General features: G+C 36.0%; 3 gene segments (V, D, J or C); 1 reads left to right on the forward strand and 2 right to left on the reverse strand.

The window, feature by feature from the left end:
- Positions 1-23,424, reverse strand: part of LOC131534753 (Ig kappa chain V-III region MOPC 63-like) — a 274,184-nt gene that overhangs the window by 238,806 nt on the left and 11,954 nt on the right.
- The window catches only part of LOC131534752 (Ig kappa chain V-III region MOPC 63-like), a 105,023-nt gene that overhangs the window by 63,622 nt on the left and 17,977 nt on the right, over positions 1-23,424 (reverse strand).
- On the forward strand, positions 4,244-4,729 carry LOC131534780 (Ig kappa chain V region 3368-like). The segment is given in 2 exon segments: positions 4,244-4,317; positions 4,407-4,729. Coding segments are annotated over 2 exon segments (372 nt in total).

Consider the following 23,424-nt stretch of genomic DNA (forward strand, 5'->3'; position numbering starts at 1 on the left):
TGATTGAGCATTAGTGACGAACACCTGCTTAAGAAAAAAGAGACGAGCAGAAACACAACAACTACTATTGACTTCCAGCCACAGCCTGCAAAACAACTGAAGATAAAAGACATTAAATCTCTGAAGATCTCAGCAGAGGAGGATTAAACAACTCCACAAACAGCATTACTAGCATCATTATTACTAACCAGACTGACGTTATTTCTGTCAGACTTCTACAAAAGTTTTTGAGAATTACAGAGAAACAGATGTTGGTTTTATACAGTGATGAGCTCTACGAGAAGGAATGCTTTATAACATTAAAATCTATACGATCATCAATGAACAACCATTATCAGCTGATAATCTTTGAGCCTAACTGTCTTTACACACAACATGTTTTCTACACTGTAAAAAATGATTCACTATATTTACTCAATAAAATTGTCAACAGATTACAAGCAATATTATTAATTAAATTCAACACAAAACAATTAATTAGAATTAATCAAATGAGATGCTTATAAATTATCCATTCAAAATGTGTAAAATAGCACAAACAAATAAAATTTAAACAAAAATATTGGTTTCATTGGACAAAAACACATGCTAGTGATACTATGTTATGCATGCCAGGCCAGTAGTTGGCGATCAAGATCACAAATTCATGTTTTGTTGATGATACAGGCATCTTGTTCAAAAGCTTGTGTTTCCAGGCCCCCAAAACTGAATTATTGAAGACACCTGATGTTAACACAGAATCACTGAAGGAGAAAATCATGTTTTACCATTGGGTCACCATCACGGTGGTCAATGTTTGCTTTAGTTGGGCTCTTGACCCTTGACTCTTTAACATTAGATTTTGTTTGGCTGCTGTAACTGAGTTAGACAACAGTTAAGACAAGCCAAGAGAAAAGGTGATCGGGTGGTGTTGGTTATGTTTTGACATCATCATCATCCCTGAGTTGTATCGGTTTCTGCCATCCTGTGATTGTACAGTGTAATGTCTGAAATTCTCAGCATAAACAGAGATTTAAAAGTTCTTCAAATCAAATAATAAAAAAAAGCTTTCATCTAGACACACAGACATCAAGTATCAGCGTGAGAACCTCAACAATGGTGACCATCAAATGCTGCAGTGCATTCTGGGTGCCACCAATCAAAACTCATCAATAGCTCCCATCATGCATTGCATATTTTTAGTAGTTTGTTTTGTGACGTTCAGAGTTGATCTGTTTATCTGAATATGCTGTTTATCACCATTGTTGAGACTCATACTCTGATTCTTGATGTCAGAGTGTGCCTAAAAAACAATTTTTAAGAAACCCTTTGGGGTATACTGAAACTTCAGATCTTATACTGCAGAATTACAGGACTGCTGCAATCAAAATAAATCTAATTCAGAGATTCAGGTCAAATGATGATGACAATACATAAGACCACCTTCTCATTTGGCTTGTCTAACTGTTGTTTAACTCTGCAACAGCAGCCAAACAAAATCTAATGTTAAAGAATCAAGGGTCAAGAGCCCAACTAAAGCAAACATTGACCACCGTAATGGTAACCTAAAAATTCAGATTTTCTCCTTCAGTGATTCTGTGTGTTAACATCAGGTGTCTTCAATAACTGTTTTTGGGGGGGCCTGGAAACACAAGCTTTTGAACACAATGCCTGTATCATCTCCATGTGAACAACAAAAACATGAATTTGTGAAAAAGGTGACGTCATGTGCATGTGTATTACATTTTTGCGAGGTGTTTCTTCATCGCCAACTACTGGCCTGGCATGCATACTATTCATTAGCATAGAGTTTTTTTGTTTTGTTTTTTTTTTGCCAGTGAAATCAATATTTTTGTTTTAATTTTACTTAATTTGTTTGTGCTATTTTATTCATTTTGAATGATTAATTTATAAGCATCTCATTTGATTAATTCTAATTAATTTTTTTGTGTTGAATTTAATTAATAATATTGCTTGTAATCTGTTGACACAATTTTATTGAGTAAATATAGTGAATCATTTTTTACAATGCAAACACATTGTGGCAAAGAAAACAAGCATATAGAGTAACATAAGAGTCAAGAGCTCTATTAAAGCAAACGTTATTCACCATAATGGTGACTTCAAACCAAACTCTTACTTTCAATAAAACATCAACATCTGAACCTCTATATTTCTCAGTAAGAGCTTCTCCAGACAATCTGACAGAAATAACGTCAGTCTGGTTAGTAATAATGATGCTAGTAATGCTGTTTGTGGAGTTGTTTAATCCTCCTCTGCTGAGATCTTCAGAGATAGTTAGATGAAGAAGTTCAGAGAAGTTAATGAGATAATTAAGTGACTAATTAAATGATGATTGTGCATTAGTGATGGACACCTGCTGTTATTGAGAATTACAGAGGATCAGATGTTGATGTTTTATTGGTTAAAATGATGCCACCATCATGGAGATCAGTGTTTGCTTTAGTTGGGCTCTTGACCCTTGACTCCTGTGTTAGATCTAGTTAGATGCAGTAATGCATGTGCTGTGCAGAGAACTGCTATGTTTCTATAGCTGGTGTATTTACTTACAAATTAACTTTCTTTTTTTACTTTACATGTTTAGGTTTTGAATAAGCAATCCTGTGAAATTACAGCATGAAATAAAAGTGTCGCGCTACTAGTTATAACGACTTAATTTGGAATCCAATTTATTTAATGCATGTAATTATTTGAGCTCTTGTGCTATTTAGACACACACAGACATCAAGAACCAGCATATGAATCTCAGCAATGGTGACTAGGGCTGGGTATCGTTCAAAAATTTTCAATATCGATACCGGTTCCTGAACGATACTTTTTTCGATACCAATTTTATGAAATCAGTTTTAAGAAGCTTACATTATCTCAAAAAACTAAATTTTTTCAGCTTGTTGACATTAATGCAGACTCAAAGCCTCATCTCCTGAGCCACTGCACAAAGGAACAAAATATATCCAACACAATAAATCAGTGCAAATAATTGTAATAAAGTTCAAATAGTTTTCAGTTTACACATCTGTTAGGCTACATTTACAATAGTGCGTGTTCAATTTAAAATAAGTTGCAATTTAAGTATATTTAATATGTATTTCAACAATCTACTTTTAATTAAGTGTATTATAATTAAACACACACAGGGGTGGGCAAACTTTTTGACTGGAGGGTCACAACAAGTTTTCCACATTAAGTAAGGGGCCGCATAATATGTTTATATGACAAATTAAACTTTGATTTTCTTTTCTAAATTGACACTCACTTACTGTACTCTATGTATACTTGTACATACACGGCAGTTCTATTCTTGTATCATCTCTACCTATTATTTATGGGCACTTTATGACACAGATAAAGGCGCGGCTGGTGTAAACACAAGCATTGACTGGAGTGGCTGCGTCGGAGCGGAGGGACGGTGTAAATCAGGGGTTATATACAGCACTACCGGCTACAGCACCATCTATTGGAATTTACTGATATTGCATCAAATGAGCTATTTTGGACCAACTGCCTCGCAGGCGGCATCTTTGCGCACCTCTGCAGATTTGTATCATTTTTATAAATCCCCACAGGAGTGATAGCAGGCCGCAGATGGCCCACTGGACACCCCTGCACTATAATTTAATGTAATTTAATTTATTTTAAATTAAATCAATATTGTTTTAATTATTTTTTTAATGGGCATTCATTTAGAATTAATTTTTAAACATTTAATTTAAATTAAGTGTACTTCATAACACTATAAACATGCTTTATAAATACATTAACAAAATAACTTTTGGACAAAACACTTCAGTTGAAATTAAAATGAATTATTTTACACGTGCTTTAGTATATTAGTCATTACATAAAGATAAATATACTTTTTTAAGACGACAAAAAAAAAGAGAAAAAAAAAAACAATGATTATAAATGCACATTTAAGCAAAACTTAAGTACACATTATTACAAAGCGCATTTTTTAAAAGTGCACGTAAGTATGTTAAGAAACATAGTCATCAAAGTGTATTGTCTTTACGTGCACTTAAGTGGTATTTAATTAGAGTAATATATTATTTGCAAGTACATTTTTTAAAAAGTGTACTTTTAAGATTTGAAGTATACTTTTCCATAAAGGTTAGTTTGTTAGTGGCACAAATCCTTCCCCCTTCTTTGCATCGTCAGCACATGCTTCAGTGCTCTGAGAGTGTTTATAGTGCTGTGAGTTTAACACTTCATGACTGAGAGCAGAACACAACACAATCTTCATCATCACACAAGACAAAACAACAACAATGAACAACATCATCATCCTCATCTGGACACTCACACTGTTTGCTCGAGGTTTGTAGTAAAACTTTCATGAAGACAATTCTTTTAAAATGTGAAACATACATCATTTTTAATTCTTATCCTTTGCTCCTTTCTTTCAGAGTGTAGAGGACAGATCACTGTAACTCAGAGTCCATCATTAATAACAGCAGCTCAAGGACAACAAGTCAGAATAAACTGCAAAACCAGCAGCAGAGTGTATGGTGGTGATGAGTTACACTGGTACTTACAGAAACCTGGAGAAGCTCCTAAACTCCTCATATATCGTATATCAAACCGTTACACTGGAACTTCATCTAGATTCAGTGGCAGTGGATCTAACAGTGATTTCACTCTCACCATCAGTGGAGTCCAGACTGAAGATACAGGAGATTATTACTGTCAGAGTGTACACAGCAGTGGTAGCTATGTGTTCACACAGTGATAAAGAGTCGTACAAAAACCTCCGTCAGTCAGAGTCACAGTGACTGCACTGATACAGCTGAGAGATACTGCAGCTGCTGATGGGAGGATGATGAACAACACAATGACACAGCATATCAAACATTTCAGAGACTTTTTATTTTCATGATATAGTTGTGAAGCAGCAGGCAAAGAGTAATTGTCTGAATCCATGTACAGAAATGTATTAGGAGAAACAGCAAGGACCAGGTGATGGTGAAACACAAGGCAAACAGGCAGAGATGCAAACGACATGTAGGGTCCGTTTAAGATCAGAACCCAAAGGTTACAAAATCCAGAGTCATAAAACCAAGAGTGTGTCCAGAATAGCTCAGAATCATAATGTGAAACAAGCAAGTCAACTATTAAATCAGCCAATCTAATTATTTGATCACATCAGAGTTCAGGTGAGTGAGACCTCTGGTGCTGGAGTTAAGTGGCAGAGGGTGTGACAATATAATATAATCGTACTGTACTTCACTTACTAGATTTCACATTGTCTAGAATTACAAAAATAAATAAATGTTAACAATTTTCCAAGATTTGCCTTGTCTCTATAATATTTTGATGTCTGGATTTGACTGGAGCTCTGAGGGATTCAGAGTATGTTTTTTGTTCAGCAGGTAAATCATCAGTCCTCACAAACACATTATTATAACAGACTCATTGACTCATGATCGAGTCTCGCCAGTAATTCATTGTCTGGCTGATCTGATTCTCTCATTTGAATTTCACACACAACTTCAGCACGGGTGAGTTTAGTTCATCATTCAAAAAAACAAACAAACAAAAAAAAACATACACCAGTATTTCAGTAACAGCTGTGAGTGACACAGATACTGAAGGACACACATCAGAATGAATCATTCACTGAGTCTCATCACAGATCAACAGTTGGTTCAAACATTCAGGAGGTCAGTATGCTGAGAGTCTCAGTGTGAACAAACCTCATCTCTCCATTAGTCCAACTCAGCTGACTCATTTCAGAGAATAAAGAGTCAAACAGTCAAACTCATTTAGTGGTGTGAAAGAGTGTTGGCCCCCTTCCTGATTTTTAAGTTTTTTGCATGTTTGTCACACTTTAATGTTTCAGATCATCAAACTAATTTAAATATTAATCAAAGATAACACAAGTAAACACAACATGCAGTTTTTAAATGAAGTTTTTTATTATGAAGGGAAAACAAAATCCAAACCCACATGGCCCTGTGTGAAAAAGTGGTTGCCCCCTAAACCTAATAACTGGTTGTGCCACCCTTTGCAGCAACAACTGCAATCAAGTGTTTGCGATAACTGGCAATGAGTCTTTCACATCGCTGTGGAGGAATTTTGGCCCACTCTTCTTTGCAGAATTGTTTTAATTCAGCTACATTTGAGGGTTTTCGAGCATGAATGGACTGTTTCAGGTCATGTCACAGCATTTCAATTGGATTTAAGTCCAGACTTTGATTTGGCCACTCAAAAACCTTAATGTTGTTTTTCTTGAGACATTCAGAGGTGAACTTGCTGCTGTGTTTGGAATCATTGTCCTGCTGCAGAACCCAAGTGTGCTTGAGCTTGAGGTCACAAACTGAGGTCATTCTCCTTCAAGATTTTCTGATAGAGTGCAGAATTCATGGTTCCATCAATTATGGCAAGTCATCCAGGTTCTGAAGCTGCAAAGCAGCCTCAGACCATCACACTACCACCACCATATTTGACTGTTGGTATGATGTTCTTTTTATCAAATGCTGTGTTGGATTTACGCCTGATGTAATTCCCTACGAGCGATTTATGAAAAGAAAAACCAATTGTTGAGGTTCACAAGCTGATTGTTGACGTCTGTGTGAGTCTAATTTCTACCATAGATTAAAACTTTTTGTGGACAAACTGTTTAGAAAGTCCTTTCTATTAACAGACTATCACAGAAACCGTGACTCTTAGAATCAATTTTACTATAATCAATATGTTCATTCAATCAGAAATTAGACACAATGAGTCTATGTTAAATCTCTATGAGATCAGCTCACTAATAGATGATTGTCATTACAAATATATAACAACCAACTACTGATCATTTCCTCTGGGCTTTTGAGTTGTAACAAACATGCTCGAAGAACACATGATAACAACAGCCAAAGAAAAAGAGGAAACAGAACTACTAACACAGAAGTCAAGGGTCAAGAGCCCAACTAATGCAGACACTGATCTCTAACATGGTTACTTCAATTGAAACAATAAATCAACATCTAAACCTTAGTTAATTCTCAATAAGATCTTCTGTAGATGTCTGACAGAAATAAAGTCAGTCTGGTTATTAATAAGTGGAGCTGGTGATGCTGTTTGTGGGGATGTTTAATCAGATCTTGAGATTTAATGTATTTTATTTCAGTTGATTTCATCTAAGCATGTGTCTAAAGTCAGTTGTAGTTCTTGTGTTTCTCTTTCTGTCAGTGATTCTGTTTGTTAACACCAGGTGTTCATCACTAATGCTCAATCAGCACTTAATTAATCAATTAATTACTTAACTGCAATGTTTATCTTATTTTACTGAACTCAACTGAAATAAGTTCAGAGTACTCATCACTATTAGTTTAAAAAAACGTAAATATTTTAAGGCAATCAGTTTCCTCAAACTTTTGAGTTACCCTAACTTGTTGGGTTTTACAGTGCACTTGGTTGACTGTGTCTGCTGCTCTCAGAACGAAGTCACTTTAACGTCCGGTCTTGCTACATGCTCGGAGAGCAATGTTTCAGTAAGGAAATTATTTGTCGTGGCCAGAGGAATAATTTTCCTTAGAGTTATTAGAAGGGTCCGTACTGCGGACGAACTAATCATTTTATTGTACTATTAATACTACAGCTAATTCCTGAAGATGGATATACAATTGATAACCCGTTATGATTAATTATGTTCATCTCATAAAGCAAATATGCTACAAGTTTTAAGGATAAATTTGGCAGGACAACTACTTATGCTATGTTAATTAAATAATGTTGGCCAGAGTTTTCAAACATATATAGAAAGGTGGTATAAAGGTCTTTAAAAAAGTGCTCTTAGTAAAATACCAAATTTCAGCCTACCTCTTAAATATGTCATAAATGTTTGCACAATGATCATGTTTAGATATACCTTTGTTCAGAAAAGGTGGTATTTTTCCCCATTTTATTATTAAACATTTTAAACTACATTACCCATAAGCCTCTGCCATTCAAACGCAAAAAACATGGCGCTGGTATTTGTAGTTTAATAAAGTTATGCTCAGGGTTAGGGTTACGATCTCGGTAAAGTGGTAATATCTCACGACATAACAACGCTGCATTGTTATCTGAAGGTATTACCGACGTACTTTGCAACATTAAGCGGTTTTTAATTTGGGTTAAAAGTCCAATCACAGCGACGTCTGCGAGTGCTAAGAGAACTTCAAAGCCAATGGCAACTCAGTTGAGCAGAGGCGTCACACTTACTTGTCCATATATGGTCATCTATGACAGGTTCTTCCGGGTTCTTGTGGTGAATGGACAGATGAGATTTATTGTCTCCACTCAATATAAAACTGCAACAACAGATTGCATCGTGTGGTTAACATGATGCAGCAATAAAATTTGTTGATTACAGTGTTTTTATTTTTTCAAACAAGCGTGTAATGGTTCCCATTGCATACATTGCTTACACTAATATTAATTAATGTACAATATTTAAACTCAAAAGTGTGTATATACTGTGTGAAAAATAAATGTCAAAATTTGCTTACAAAAAAACAACAAAAAAAAACACCTGAAATTTATTCAAACACGCAGTATTTTTCTACTAATAAATTTTGCTTCTGTAACATTTATAGTGTATCAAAGGTATACAATGAATCACTTTTATGTTTCCTGGAAATGGACCGTACAAACGTGCCATTCTTAGCTCTGCCAGTTGAACTACATGAATATAAAAAAAAAAAAAAAAAACACACACTGGGAATTTCCCAATGTTTATTGATATATCAAACTTTTCCAAGACAAACATAGTGCCCAGAACAGCACTCTCTCTTTCCAGTTTGTAACACTATGAAAAAAAAATAAATAAATAAAAGCAGTTATAGTGAAATATAACAACTTAAAACAATGACTGATTGATAAAGTAATTCATGGGTACATGGAAACAAATATGTAACTAAGAAATATGCAATATAAAACCCCTTAAAAAAAACACACACACACACACAAAATGTGGAGTTTTGAGGCTCCAGTTGAAAATATATTATTTTCTTACCTTTAATGAAGAAATATTTTAATATTTTACAATTATTATTCTCCTGTAATCATTGTATGCATATATTGTGATTAAATGCAGGACCAATTAAAATTGTTAACAATTGTAATTTTTTTTTTGACAATTACAATTTTCATCAAGAATATATATATATATATATATATATATATAGTGACAGGAGTGGGAGATGGGAGTGTTGACTGCAAAGTAGAAATTAAAACAAGTAGACATGCTAAGACTGGCAGTTGGCAGTAAAGGGCTGAGAGCAGAGGTGCCACACGAGAGAGAGAGAGAGAGATGTGGAAACTTTTGGAAGGGCTGATATTGTGGAGCTGATGGAGTAGTATGTGAGAAATCCTACAACACAGAAAGAAAGAGAATTTATCACACGATGAACAATAAAAACATTGACAATAAAAAATAACAGACAACATACTGTAACTGCCAATTTGTAAAGGTTAATAAAGAATACAATGGACTTAATAAAACTTTATGATATAAACACTCTGACTACTTACAATGGGCACAATCTGCATGAGAGCTGAGGCAAAGGCCAATGACAGCAGTAAGAGTAAAAGTCGTAGAATATTGTATGAGTACGTTTGTACAATATCATATGAATTTGCTGATTTAGTCAATTGTATGAATTATTACTCCTTCAACATGACACTTTGTTGAGGGTTCTTCCTGACGGGGCCGTGGGGTATGTAAACCAAAGTTAAAGAAACATCAAATGCTGTACAATAGTCAAGGTGCTCAGACCAACACAGACATACCATTGGAAATGTTTGCCTTTGCAGCTTTTGGTCTTCTCCGTAAATGCACAATACGGTCAAATTCAAATCCCATGACAAGCTTTGCGTTGGTCTTCCCTCTCAGCTGAAACGAAGAGAAATATGTACATGTTGAGACAGTGTTAAAAATGATCTGTGAGCAAAATATTTGAGAGGAAGGACTATAAGGACAGATATTATCAACACATAATATAAGGATGTGTTCATTAAAGCAAATCAGTTATTACTAAAAGTGTTCAACAAAACCTGTGAAGGGCTGAACCTTTGAAAGACTTGTTCAGCCTCCTTGGCAGCCTCTTCACGATCAGCATCCACAGCTTCGAGTTCAAGTTCCCTGTTAATTCCAGCAGCTTTCTGAAAGAATTGGTAAAAATTTGATGCTATGTTTTAAAAATATGCCATGATGAACCACAGAAAGAGAGCAAGCAAAATATGTGTAAATGAATTACAGATTACAGTTTGGAAAAATAGATAAGGAAAAGCTGAGCGAGAGAGAGAGAGAGAGAGAGAGAGAGAGAGAACCTTTACAAGATGGCTTCTTAAAAGAGCTGCTGGAGTATGTGATCTGACGTAACTTCAAGACAAAAAATATTGAATTAAAATTACTTCACAAAAACATATTAAAGGCATGGAAAGTGTTGCGGTTACTGTGCTTTACAAATAGTATACTGTAAAAACAGTTACTGTGGTAAAAACATGGTAAGTATTGAGGTTATTGTGCTTTAACTACAATACCACAGTAAAACTACGGTTACTGAGGTAAACTCATAGTAAATATGTAAGTTATTGTGCTTTAACTACAAATACCACAGTAAAACTACGGATAAGGTGGGAGAAGCATGGTATATTTTGTGGTTACTGTGCATTGACTGCACATGACATGGTCGAGCGACAGTTACTATGATAACAATACAGTAAATGTGTGGACTTGTTACATGATCCCTTTCCCACCATAGGCAAATTTTAAATTAATAACTTCATTCATAAATACGGAACATGGAGTATTTTATGAGACGGTACCTGTATGTGTCCTGAAGTAATCTAAATCCATCTTTTAATGCGCTATTTCGCTGGTCTTTGGTCCATATGCAGTTGTTGGCATTGGGGAAATGATCGCCTCTGCTGGTACTCCAGTGGTAAATTCACCTTCATATATGCGTGTGGGGATTAACCATGTGGATCAATGATAACAGCCTTCTGAGCCTACCAGTAGGTTCAGCAGACCTCTTCTGGCCCATATCTATAACCTGATATCCACTGATAACGCTTATTCAATAGAGTGATAACATCCGAAGCGGGTGGTCTTTTTACAAGTAGAAAAAAAGACCACATGAAAAGATTTACCATATAGCAAATATCAACATAGATTCAACATTAAAAAGACCACAATGGGTATGAAATCAACTTCTTCAGCAGCACTTGAAACTGAAAATATGGCATCCACACTGACCGATGTTAATATAAAGACTAGTGTCACATAATCCAGCCAAACAATGAACAAAAAAAAAAAAAAAAAAATTTAATAATTAATCAATGTGTCATTATCAGTAAATTGTTTAAAAACACTACTCTGAAAATAAAACATTATGTATAAAGAGAGTTTATTAGTTTGTTAGCAGCTCAAGCTGTTGTAATCCTGCCCCTTCTTTGCATCGTCAGCACATGCTTCAGTGCTCTGAGAGTGTTTATAGTGCTGTAAGTTTAACACTTCATGACTGAGAGCAGAACACGACACAATCTTCATCATCACACAAGACAAAACAACTACCATGAACAACATTATCATCCTCATCTGGACACTCACACTGTTTGCTCGAGGTTTGTAGTAAAACTTTCAGAATGATTATTAATTATTTTAAAATGTAAAATATACATTATTCTAATTTGTGTCCTGTTTTCCTTTGTTTCAGAGTGTAGAGGACAGTATACTGTTACTCAGAGTCCATCAATAACAACAGCTCAACCAGGTCAGAATAAACCAAAACAGCACAGTGTATAGTAGTAATCGTTTAGCCTGGTACTTACAGAAACCTGGAGAAGCTCCTAAACTCCTCATATTATGCAACAACCCGTCATACTGGAACTCCATCTAGATTCAGTGGCAGTGGATCTGGCAGTGATTTCGCCTGACCATCAGTGAGTCCAGACTGAAGATACAGGAGATTATTACTGTCAGAGTTTCCACTAAAAACAGTAAATATGTGTTCGCACAGTGATAAAGAGTCGTAAAAACCGTCAGTCACAGTGACTGCACTGATACAGCTGAGAGATACTGCAGCTGCTCTAGGCTCTGGGCTTCAGTCTGTTGTGCTGAGAGGTTTGTGATTGTAGCAATTTCCTTTTACTGAATCTCACCTTATTTTCATCCTTTGTCTAAAATGATATATGAATCTAATTTACCATATTTCTGATGTTTTCTTTCTAATTTGTCACTGCTTAAAAACAGTGGTAAGTCAGTTAAGTACTTGTCAGCGGTTCCATGTTTCTTTTTTTTTCTTTTTCTGTCATTTTCATAAACAGAAAACAACAGTGGTAAGTGGTTTTAGACCATTCATCAACTGTGAGTAATGTTCTCCTGCAACACTTGACACATGTGTTCCGCTCTCAAAAAGTAGATTCACATGATAAAATGCAAAACAACTGATGAAAGGTTTTAAACCAGAGACACTGATCCAAATTTAGCTGAACAGTAAGAATGTACTGTAGATACTGCTTTATGCCGACTAGAGGATCACATTGTTGTTTAAGTTGAGCAGAAACTGTATATGCCTGTTCCATTGTCGACTCAATGGCTGGATGTCTAAGTGGTGCCCGCAAAATAACATAGGCTTTATAGACAATTGGAAGAATTTTTGGGCAGACCTGTCCTGTTGAAAAGAGATGGTGTTCATCCTCCTGGGTGGTGCCGCTTCTCTATAGAAATATGGCACATAGTCTTACAGTTTGTGACTAACTGGGGCCCAGGTCAGGAAGCAGACAGACTGGCTAAACCGACCGCCTGCTAGCCGCCATGTCAGAAGTCAGTTAATACTCAGCACATAGAAACTTTTTCACCTAGATATAACACTATAGACTGTGTCTGTTCCCTAACTAGAAAATACAAAAACATCCAAACCAAAGTAACAGTAACAATTTAATTGATGTTCAACAAATAAAAAAAAACGATATAATACAGATAAACGCATGATAAAGCTTGGCTTATTGAATATTAGATCCCTTTCTTCAAGGGTGCTTTCACACCTGCCTCATTTAGTTCGTGAATGAAGAGTTCGTTTTTTCTTGGGTTCGACAGGTGAGAATGCAGTGTGCGCATTCCACAACAAGCGATGACCCAGCAAGAGGTGGTCTCGTCCGAAACGAACTCTGCACGTTCGTTGGTGAAATGAACCGCCTTGATCCGATCCAATTGCAGAAAGCACGCCAGAAAACACAGTATAGTGCTGTTGTTGCATTTCAATCGCTAAATCACTGCTTTCAAACCGTAATGCTTAAAACGCATGCAAATTATGAGTTTTGTGACCATAGCCCACAGCAGACATGAGCACACTAAAGGCTTAAAGCCCCGGCAAAAGTTACTATTTTCCCCAGACACATTCATTGTAAGGAGATATTTGAATTATTTATTAATAAACTAGTGTTTTGTGAGTCAGTGTCACAAAGATGAAGTTAAAATCCTGACTCGCCATCTCTTCATTGGAGCCTTTAGAAAGAAATGCATCTTTAATGGATTATAATGAGTTTTTGTTTTGGATATGCTTTATTTCGTTTTGTAGAAATTCAAAGCTTTATAGATATATTCATCATGTCTGTAAGGAAAACATTCAGTTACGGTTCATTTTTGACGAAGCGATCCAATTAGTTTCTTTATTTTAGAAAGGCACGTTTCTTGATATTGTGAGTGCACAAATAAAATATACCCTTTACAGGAAACGATGTATTATTATTAATTTTTATAAGCAACAATTGCGTATTTATGATGTTCAAGCGCTCAGCTTCCAGAAACGATTGGATATGCACCTAGATATTTATCTGTTAAACTTTTGACATGCTTTGAGTATTTCATGTCTAGATTTTGGCAAGTCGTAATTACAACATATCATTACATATGATGCTCATAAGCTTCATATTGCTTATCTCATGACAGCAAATCAGTAAAAAAAATTGCACCAAAGAGATCTCCATGATTAGCCTGTTTTGCACTTCCTGTTTTGCTTGAGAATTTCTGTCCAATGAACGGATGATCATGTGGTTGTGTTTACAATTTCTGGTTCACTTACAAAGGGCAATGAAAGCGAACCGCACCAAACAAACAAAACATTCTAGGTCCGACCAAAGCAGTGAACTATCGGACTTTCCTGGTGAATACACCCCAAAAGCACTTTTTGTAAATGATATGTTCACTGACCAAACTCGGTGCTTTGTCTGACAGAAACCTAGCTAAAACAAGATGATTACATTACTTTAAACGATATTCACACCAAGATTACTGTTACAAACATGAACCGCCCAAAAGGCAAAAGAGGTGTTGCTACAATTTATAGCAATATTTTCAGTATCTCTCAGAGGTCGGTTTCAAGTATTTTCAAGTAAAGCTTCATACGTTATCCAAAGAAATGATAACTCCCTTAATGATAAATCTGTGATGTTTGTACTGGCTACTGTGTAGGCACAGGCACCATACAGACTTTATTAAAGAATTTTCTGATTTTCATCAGTTAGTGCTGACTGCAGATAAAGTCCTAATCGTGGTGATTTTAATATCCATGTTGATAATGAGAGATGCATCAGCTTATATTCTAAACTCTATTGGTGTTAAACAACACGTGTCAGGACCTACTCATTGGAAATCATATTTGTTAGATATGTCACATGGAATTGATGTCAGTGGCATTAAATTTTGCAACAGAGCGATGATATCTCAGATCATTATCTAGTCTGCACTCAAAAAATGATTCGGTCTAAATTGACATTTTATGTAATTCAATTGCATAATTTTCCATCCATTTAAATTACATAGTTTTAACATAAACAAATCAATAAACTTAATGTGATTCATATGCATCAGTCATACGTGAATGAAACAGGTAAGATTTATGTAATAATTCACAGCAGTCATACACTGCTCAGTGTTCATGTGTTTCCATTACAGAGTGTTAAAGTAACATTGAAGCAGTGTTGAGTTAAGGAGATAATTATGTGATGATTGATCATTAATGATGAACAGCTGCTGTTATCAAGAAGAATCACCGAAGGAAAGAGAAACACAAGAACTACAACTGACTTCAGCCACAGCGAAGATGAAATCAACTGAAAAAGACATTAAATCTCTCAAAATCTGATTAAACAGCATCAGATTGACCAGATTGACTTTATTTCTGTCAGACTTCTAGAAGCTCTTATTGAGAATTAACAGAGGTTTAGATGCTTTATTGTTCATCAGATCTGACATATCCTCCAATTTGATTTTAGCTTTGACACAATCATTCATATAAATAAAGGTGACTTGAACTTGTTTTGTTGAAATCACCATCAAAGAGACCAGCTTTGACTTTGACCCTTGATATTTGGTGTTATTGTATTGGTTGCTTTAACTGTGTTTCTATAAGACACACTTAGCTTAGCCAGCCAAGGAAAAAAGAGTTGAGATGATCCACTGATCTCATTTCAAGTCCAATATCTGATTATATAGATGTATACCGCTTTAGTTTGTAGCTTTAGATCTTGCAGTAAATATCAGATCATTTGAATAATTTATCACTTTGTGCACACAATGTTTTCATCTGTAGCACCAAAGACCACAGACATCAAGAATCAGTGTATGAATCTCAACAATGGTGACAGTCAACAAAATATTCAGATAAACTCTGAACATCACAAAACAAGCTACTAAAGTCACAACTAAACAGCAAACGTAAATAAAATAGTAAGAATAAAAGAAAATAATCAGACAATTCAGCTGCATTGTTTATTCATGCTGCAATGCATGCTGGGATAGGGAGAGTCTTGTACTATGCTGGTACCAGCATGCATTGCAACATGAAGCATTTTCTTGACTGTCACCATTGTTGAGATTCACACTGATTCTTGATGTCTGTGGTCTTTGGATTGCTGCAGATGAAAACTTTTTGTGCACAAAGTGATTTGTAAATTATTCAAATTATCTTTACAATGCTACTAGATCTGAAGCTAAAACAAATCCACACATATATAAGACATTGGACTTGAATAGATCAGACCATCTGCCCCAACTCTATTTTTCTTTCTGTCACTGGCTTTATATAAACACACAATTAAAGCAACCAGTGTAATAGCAACACCAAAGTGTCAAGGGTCAAGAGCCCAGAGCCCAACAAAGGAAACACTGGTCTCTTTGATGGTGATTTCAAACAAAACAATAAAGCATCTAAACCTCTGTTAATTCTCAATAAGAGCTTCTAGAAGTCTGACAGAGTGTCAATCTGGTCAATCTGATGCTGTTTAATCAGATCTTGAGAGATTTAATGTCTTTTTTTCAGTTGATTTCATCTTCAGCTGTGGCTGAAGTCAGTTGTAGTTCTTGTTTCCTTCGGTGATTCTTCTTGATAACAGCAGCTGTTCATCATTAATGATCAATCATCACATAATTATCTTCTTAACTCAGCACTGCTTCAATTCTACTTGAACACTCTGTAGTGTGGAACACATGAACACTGAGCAGTGTGGGGACTTTACTGTGAATTATTACATAAATCTTACCTGTTTCATTGTATGACTGATGCATATGAATATTAAGTTTATTGATTTGTTTATGTTAAAACTATGTAATCTAAATGGATGGAAAATTGTAATGCAATTGAATTACATAAAATGTCAATTTAGACCGAATCATTTTTTGAGTGTGTATATTCCATATAGCTAAAGCTGTAAAGCCAACTTGTTACAAATATGGTAGAACCATTACCTCTACCACAAAAGACTGCTTTATAAATAATCTTCCTGACTTATCTCAGTTCCTCAGCATGTCCAATAGCTCAGAACAACTTGATGATGTAACAGGAACTATGGACTCTCTTTCTAGCACTTTAGATGCGTTGCTCCTTTACGCTAAGGAAGATTAAGGATAAGAGTCCAACACCGTGGTATAATGAGCACACTCTAAAGAGAGCAGCCCGAAAATGGAGCGAGCTGGAGGAAAACTAAATTAGAGGTATTAGCTTACGGAAAGTACCCTATCCTACAGAAAAGCATTAAAACTGCTAGATCTGATTACTTTTCGCCTCTTCTAGAAGAAAACAAACATAACCCGTATTTATTCAATACAGTGACTAAATTAACGAAAATAAAGCATCAACAGGTGTTGGCATTTCCCAAGAGCATAGCAGTAATGACTTTATGAACTACTACTTCCAAGATCGATACTATCAGAGATAAAATTGTATCCTGCAGCCGCCAGCTACAGTATCGCATCAGATAGCGCACTATAGATCCCCTGAGGAACAATTCTCATTCTCTACTGTAGGAGAGGAAGAATTGTATAAACTTGTTAAATCATCTAAACCAACAACATGTATGTTAGACCCGATTCCATCTAAACTACTAAAAGAGCTGCTTCCAGAAGTCATAGATCCTCTTGTGGCTATTATTAATTCATCATTGTCATTAGGATATGTCCCCAAAACCTTCAAATTGGCTGTTATTAAGCCTCTCATTAAAAAAACACAACTTGACCCCAAAGATCTAGTTAATTACAGACCGATCTCAAATCACCCTTTTCTGTCAAAGATACTAGAAAAGGTAGTATCCTCACAATTATATTCCTTCCTAGAGAAAAATGATATCTGTGAGGAATTCCAGTCAGGATTTAGATCGTATCATAGTACTGAGACTGCTCTCATTAGAGTTACAAATGACCTGCTTCTATCATCTGATCGTGGTTGTATCTCTTTATTAGTTCTACTGGATCTTAGCGCCATGCTCGACTATCGACCACAACATTCTTTTGAATAGACTACAAAACTTTGTTGGCATTAGTGGAAGCGCCTTAGCATGGTTCAAATCGTACTTATCTGACCGCCATCAGTTCGTAGCAGTGAATGAAGAGGTATCATATCGATCACAAGTGCAGTATGGAGTACCTCAAGGCTCAGTACTAGGGCCATTTTCACGCTTTACATGTTACCCTTGGGAGATATTATCAGGAGACATGGTGTTAGCTTTCACTGTTATGCTGATGATACTCAGCTCTATATTTCTTGCCCGGTGAAACACACCAAATTGAGAAACTAACGGAATGCATAGTCGATATAAAAACTGGATGACGAGTAATTTTTACTGCTAAATTCTGAAAAAGAGGTGTTAATTATCGGACCTAAAACCCCACATGTAATAACCTAGAACATTATCTAACACTTGATGGCTGCTCTGTCAATTCTTCTTCATCAGTCAGGAACCTAGGTGTGCTGTTCGATAGCAATCTTCATTTGAAAGCCATGTTTCTAGCATCTGTAAAACTGCGTTTTTTTCATCTCAAAACATATCTAAATTGACATGCTCTCAACGCCAAATGCAGAAATGTTAATTCATGCTTATGACCTCAAGGTTAGACTATTGTAATGCTTTATTGGGTGGTTGTTCTGCCTGATCAACAAACTACAGTTGGTCCAAAATGCAGCAGCTAGAGTCCTTACTAGAACCAGGAAATATGACCATATTAGCCCGGTTCTGTCAACACTGCACTGGCTCCCTATCAAACATCGGATAGATTTTAAAATCTTGTTAATTACTTATAAAGCCCTGAATGGTTTAGCTCCTCAGTACTTGAGCGAGCTCTTATCGCATTATAGTCCTCCGCATGCTCAAAACTCTGGCCGCTTGATAATACCTAGAATATCAAAATCAACTGCGGCGGCAGATCCTTTCCTATTTAGCACCCAAACTCTGGAACAATCTACCTAACACTGTTCGGGAGGCAGACACACTCTGTCAGTTTAAATCTAGATTAAAGACCCATCTCTTTAGCCTGGCTTACATAACACACTAATACACTTCTATTATTCAAATGCTAAAGGGATTGTTAGGCTGCATTAATTAGATCAACCGAACCGAACACTTATAACACACGATGTACTCACATCGTAGAATGGCATCTACTAATATTTGTTTCTTTCCTATTCTGTTTCTCAGTCCGTATCCGATCAGATGGTGGATCAGCACCAAGAGATGATGTCTACAGCCCTGATCGTCAGCTGAGACCAGGACACCCAGATGACCCCAGAGACATATCCCCAGCGAAACCTAGATTAAAATACAATAAAACTAAAAAATATAACAAAATAACTAAAAAATATAATAAAATACCTAACTAATACTACTACTGTTAGAAATTGCAACAAAATTAAAATAGAAATATAAACTTTGAACTGCGGGTTTCGTCTGGTCAGAGGAGAACTGGCCCCGACTGAGCCTGGTTTCTCCCAAGGTTTTCTCCATTCTGTCACAGAGGGAGTTTTGGTTCCTTGCCGCTGTCGCCTTTGCTCAGTTGACACTTAATTTAGCGATTATCGCCGATTTGATTGCACAGATACTATTTAAACTAAACTGAGCTAGACGATGACATCTCTGAATTCAATAATGAAATGCCTTTAACTAAAAATTGAGTGTTTAATCTTATCATTATACATTACTGACACTCTATCCTCCAATTTGATACTGTTAAGTGCTTTGACACAATCTGTATTGTTAAAAGTGCTATATAAATAAAGGTGACTTGACTTGACTTGACTTGACACAATTATGAATCCTGATTATCTTTTTATAAGTAGGAAAAAAGACCACATGAAAATATTTACCATATAGCAAATATCAACATTGATTCAACATTAAAAAGAGCACAATGGACATGAAATCGACTTTTTTCCCCCACTAGGAAAAAAAAAAAAAAAAGTAGTGTTATTTTAAGTTAATGTTATGTTATGCATAATGTTGGTCCCTCATTAAGGTAGATGCTTTCAATTAATAGATACATTAATCATGATACATTAATCATGACTAGAATAGGTGAACACATTATTTCTTCAGCAGCACTTGAAACTGAAAATATTGCATCCACACTGACAGATGTTAATATAAAGACTAGTGTCACATAATAAACAACGAACAAAACAAAACAAAACAAAAAACATTTTATAATTAATCAATGTGTCATTATCAGTAAATTGTTTAAAAACACTACTCTGAAAATAAAACATTATATATAAAGAGAGTTTATTAGTTTGTTAGCAGCTCAAGCTGTTGTAAATCCTGCTTCTTTGCATCAGCACATGCTTCAGTGCTCTGAGAGTGTTTATAGTGCTGTGAGTTTAACACTTCATGACTGAGAGCAGAACACAACACAATCTTCATCATCACACAAGACAAAACAACTACAATGAACAACATCATCATCCTCATCTGGACACTCACACTGTTTGCTCGAGGTTTGTAGTAAAACATTCATAAAGACAATTATTTTAAAATGTGAAACTGTCACGAATCTGGTCTGCACTTTCACCCTCCACCAGAGGTCACTCGCTCACCACATGGACTTCACACCACACATCACAATGGACTCCAATTCCCATCATCCAACACTGATCACAGCTGTCACCAATCAATTGCACTAATCAGCACACCTGGATCACAGCTCCTCATATATCTCAACCCTGGACTTTGTTTCCCTCTTTGCCGAGTATTGTCTTTCACTCCTAACCCGTCACTTCTCTACAGAGCCCTTGTTAGTTATCCCAGTCTTGCATTTCCTGTTCACCTGTGTTTATTTCACCCGTGTTTTCTGGATTAACCTTTCTGTGCCATTCAGCATATTTCACTCGCCTAGTGTTAGCTGCGATCTGGAACTTTGTTGTTTTCTAGTCTGTGTTCTAGTGTTTACCCTGTCTCACTGTTCGGACTCTGATTATTCTCTTATTTGGATTATAGCTCATACCTTTTCTTATATATGCCCTTTGGATACTGTTAAATGACCTTTTGCTTGCCCTAATTACTCTTTGTTTTGTCCCTGCCATACCTGTTTGCCATTGCTCGACTGCCTGTATTTATGACCATGCCTGTAAATAAAGCTTGCATTTATTTTCATGTCTCACGTCTCGGCCCGTTACAGAAACATACATCATTTTTAATTTTATCCTTTGCTCCTTTCTTTCAGAGTGTAGAGGACAGATCACTGTAACTCAGAGTCCATCATTAATAACAGCAGCTCAAGGACAAGAAGCCAGAATAAACTGTAAAACCAGCAGTTCAGTGTATGGTGGTGATCGTTTAGTCTGGTACTTACAGAAATCTGGAGAAGCTCCTAAACTCGAGGCATCTCATATCACATATCATATATCTTGCATCAAGCCGTTACACAGGAACTCCATCTAGATTCAGTGGCAGTGGATCTGACAGTGATTTCACTCTCACCATCAGAGGGTCCAGACTGAAGATACAGGAGATTATTACTGCCTGAGTGCACACTATATCAGTGGTAGCTTGGTGTTCACACAGTGATAAAGAGTCGTACAAAAACCTCTGTCAGTCAGAGTCACAGTGACTGCACTGATACAGCTGAGAGATAATTCAGCTGCTGATGAGAGGATGACACACAAGTAGCAAGCATTAATTTTAATTTTAATTAATATTCTAGGTGGATTTTAATTGTATACTCAACTATATGGTAGATATAATTATGAAGGATGTGACATACGGTTAAAGTTTGGTTACTGATCATTTATCTTAAAAGCTACACTCAAAAAAAAAATGATTCAGTCTAAATTTACATGTTATGTAATTCAATTGCATAACAATTTTCCATCCATTTAGATTACATAGTTTTAACATAAACACATCAATAAACTTAATGTGATTAATATGCATCAGTCATATGCAGAGGCGGACAATCCAGGGGTCAGAAAGTAAAAGTCCTGCCATACGTTTGTTCCACCCATGAACTCAGCAGCTGATTTCACCAGAGGAGGAACCAAGTCATTCCTTTCAAGTCTCAAGCAAGTCTTGAGTTAAATCCCAAGTCCTCAAAAGAGTTAAAGTTAATGAGATAATTAAGTGACTAATTAAATGATGATTGTGCATTAGTGATGGACACCTGCTGTTATTGAGAATGACAGAGGATCAGATGTTGATGTTTTATTGGTTAAAATGATGCCACCATCATGGAGATCAGTGTTTGCTTTAGTTGGGCTCTTGGCCCTTTTGCTACTTCAAAGTAATCTGTTACTGAGCAATTGCAGTATTGTTTTACAGCAAACTTTTGTGCATTGCTGAATTGCTTAAATCTTCTGTTTGCAAATAATTTTGATGAACAACATGAAGTGGTTTTGCTTTGGTTTATTGACCAATATTCAGCTGAACTGCGAAAAGAAAAAGTCCTATTTAACAAATACCACTGTAGTGATTAAATATTGGGTGAAAATTACTTATCATACGATCCTCAAAAGTGATGACACTAATTTTTCATACCGCAGAGCACGATGGGAGTTTTTACTATGATGTTACCCAGCATGCATTGCGGCATGAAGTATTTTGTTAATTGTCACCATTGTTGAGATTCATATGCTGGTTCTTGATGTCTGTGTGTGTCTGAATAGTACAAGATTTTATATGCAATATACACATTAGATTTCAAGTTAATTCCTTATAACTATTGAGCTACACTTTCCTTGCATGCTGTAGTTTCACGGGTTGATTATTCAAAACCTAAACACATATATACGTTAAAAAATATATATATATTTTGGGTGTAAACAGACCAGCCATGAAAATGTAGTTGGGCTCTGTATGGCATTGATCTCGCTGCTTTACAACACCACATACATTGCTACAGCAAAAGATCTAACACAGAAGTCAAGAGTCAAGAGCCCAACTAAAGCAAACACTGGTCTCCATGATGGTGGCATCATTTTAACCAATAAAACATCAACATCTGATCCTCTGTCATTCTCAATAACAGCAGGTGTCCATCACTAATGCACAATCGTCATTTAATTAGTCACTTAATTATCTCATTAACTTTAACTCTTTGAGGACTTGGTATTTGACTTGAGACTTGCTTGTGACTTGAGAGGAATGACTTGGTTCCTCCTCTGGTGAAATCAGCTGCTGAGATCATGGGTGGAATAAACGTATGGCAGGACTTTTACTTTCTGACCCCTGGATTGTCCGCCTCTGGTCATACGTGAATGAAACAGGTAAGATTTATGTAATAATTCACAGCAAAGTCCCCACACTGCTCAGTGTTCATGTGTTTCCACACTACAGAGTGTTCAAGTAGCATTGAAGCAGTGTTGAGTTAAGAAGATAATTATGTGATGATTGATCATTAATGATGAACAGCTGCTGTTATCAAGAAGAATCACCGAAGGAAAGACAAACACGAGAACTACAACTGACTTCAGCCACAGCCGAAGATGAAATCAACTGAAATAAAAGAAGACATTAAATCTCTCAAGCTCTGATTAAACAACTCCACAAGCAGCATCAGATTGACCAGATTAACTTTATTTCTGTCAGACTTCTAGAGAAGCTCTTATTGAGAATTAACAGAGGTTTAGATGTTTTATTGTTTTGTTTTAAATCACCATCAAAGAGACTAGTGTTTCCTTTTGTTGGGCTCTT

Source organism: Onychostoma macrolepis, chromosome 25 (genome assembly GCF_012432095.1).
Source record: "Onychostoma macrolepis isolate SWU-2019 chromosome 25, ASM1243209v1, whole genome shotgun sequence".
Classification (NCBI taxonomy): domain Eukaryota; kingdom Metazoa; phylum Chordata; class Actinopteri; order Cypriniformes; family Cyprinidae; genus Onychostoma; species Onychostoma macrolepis.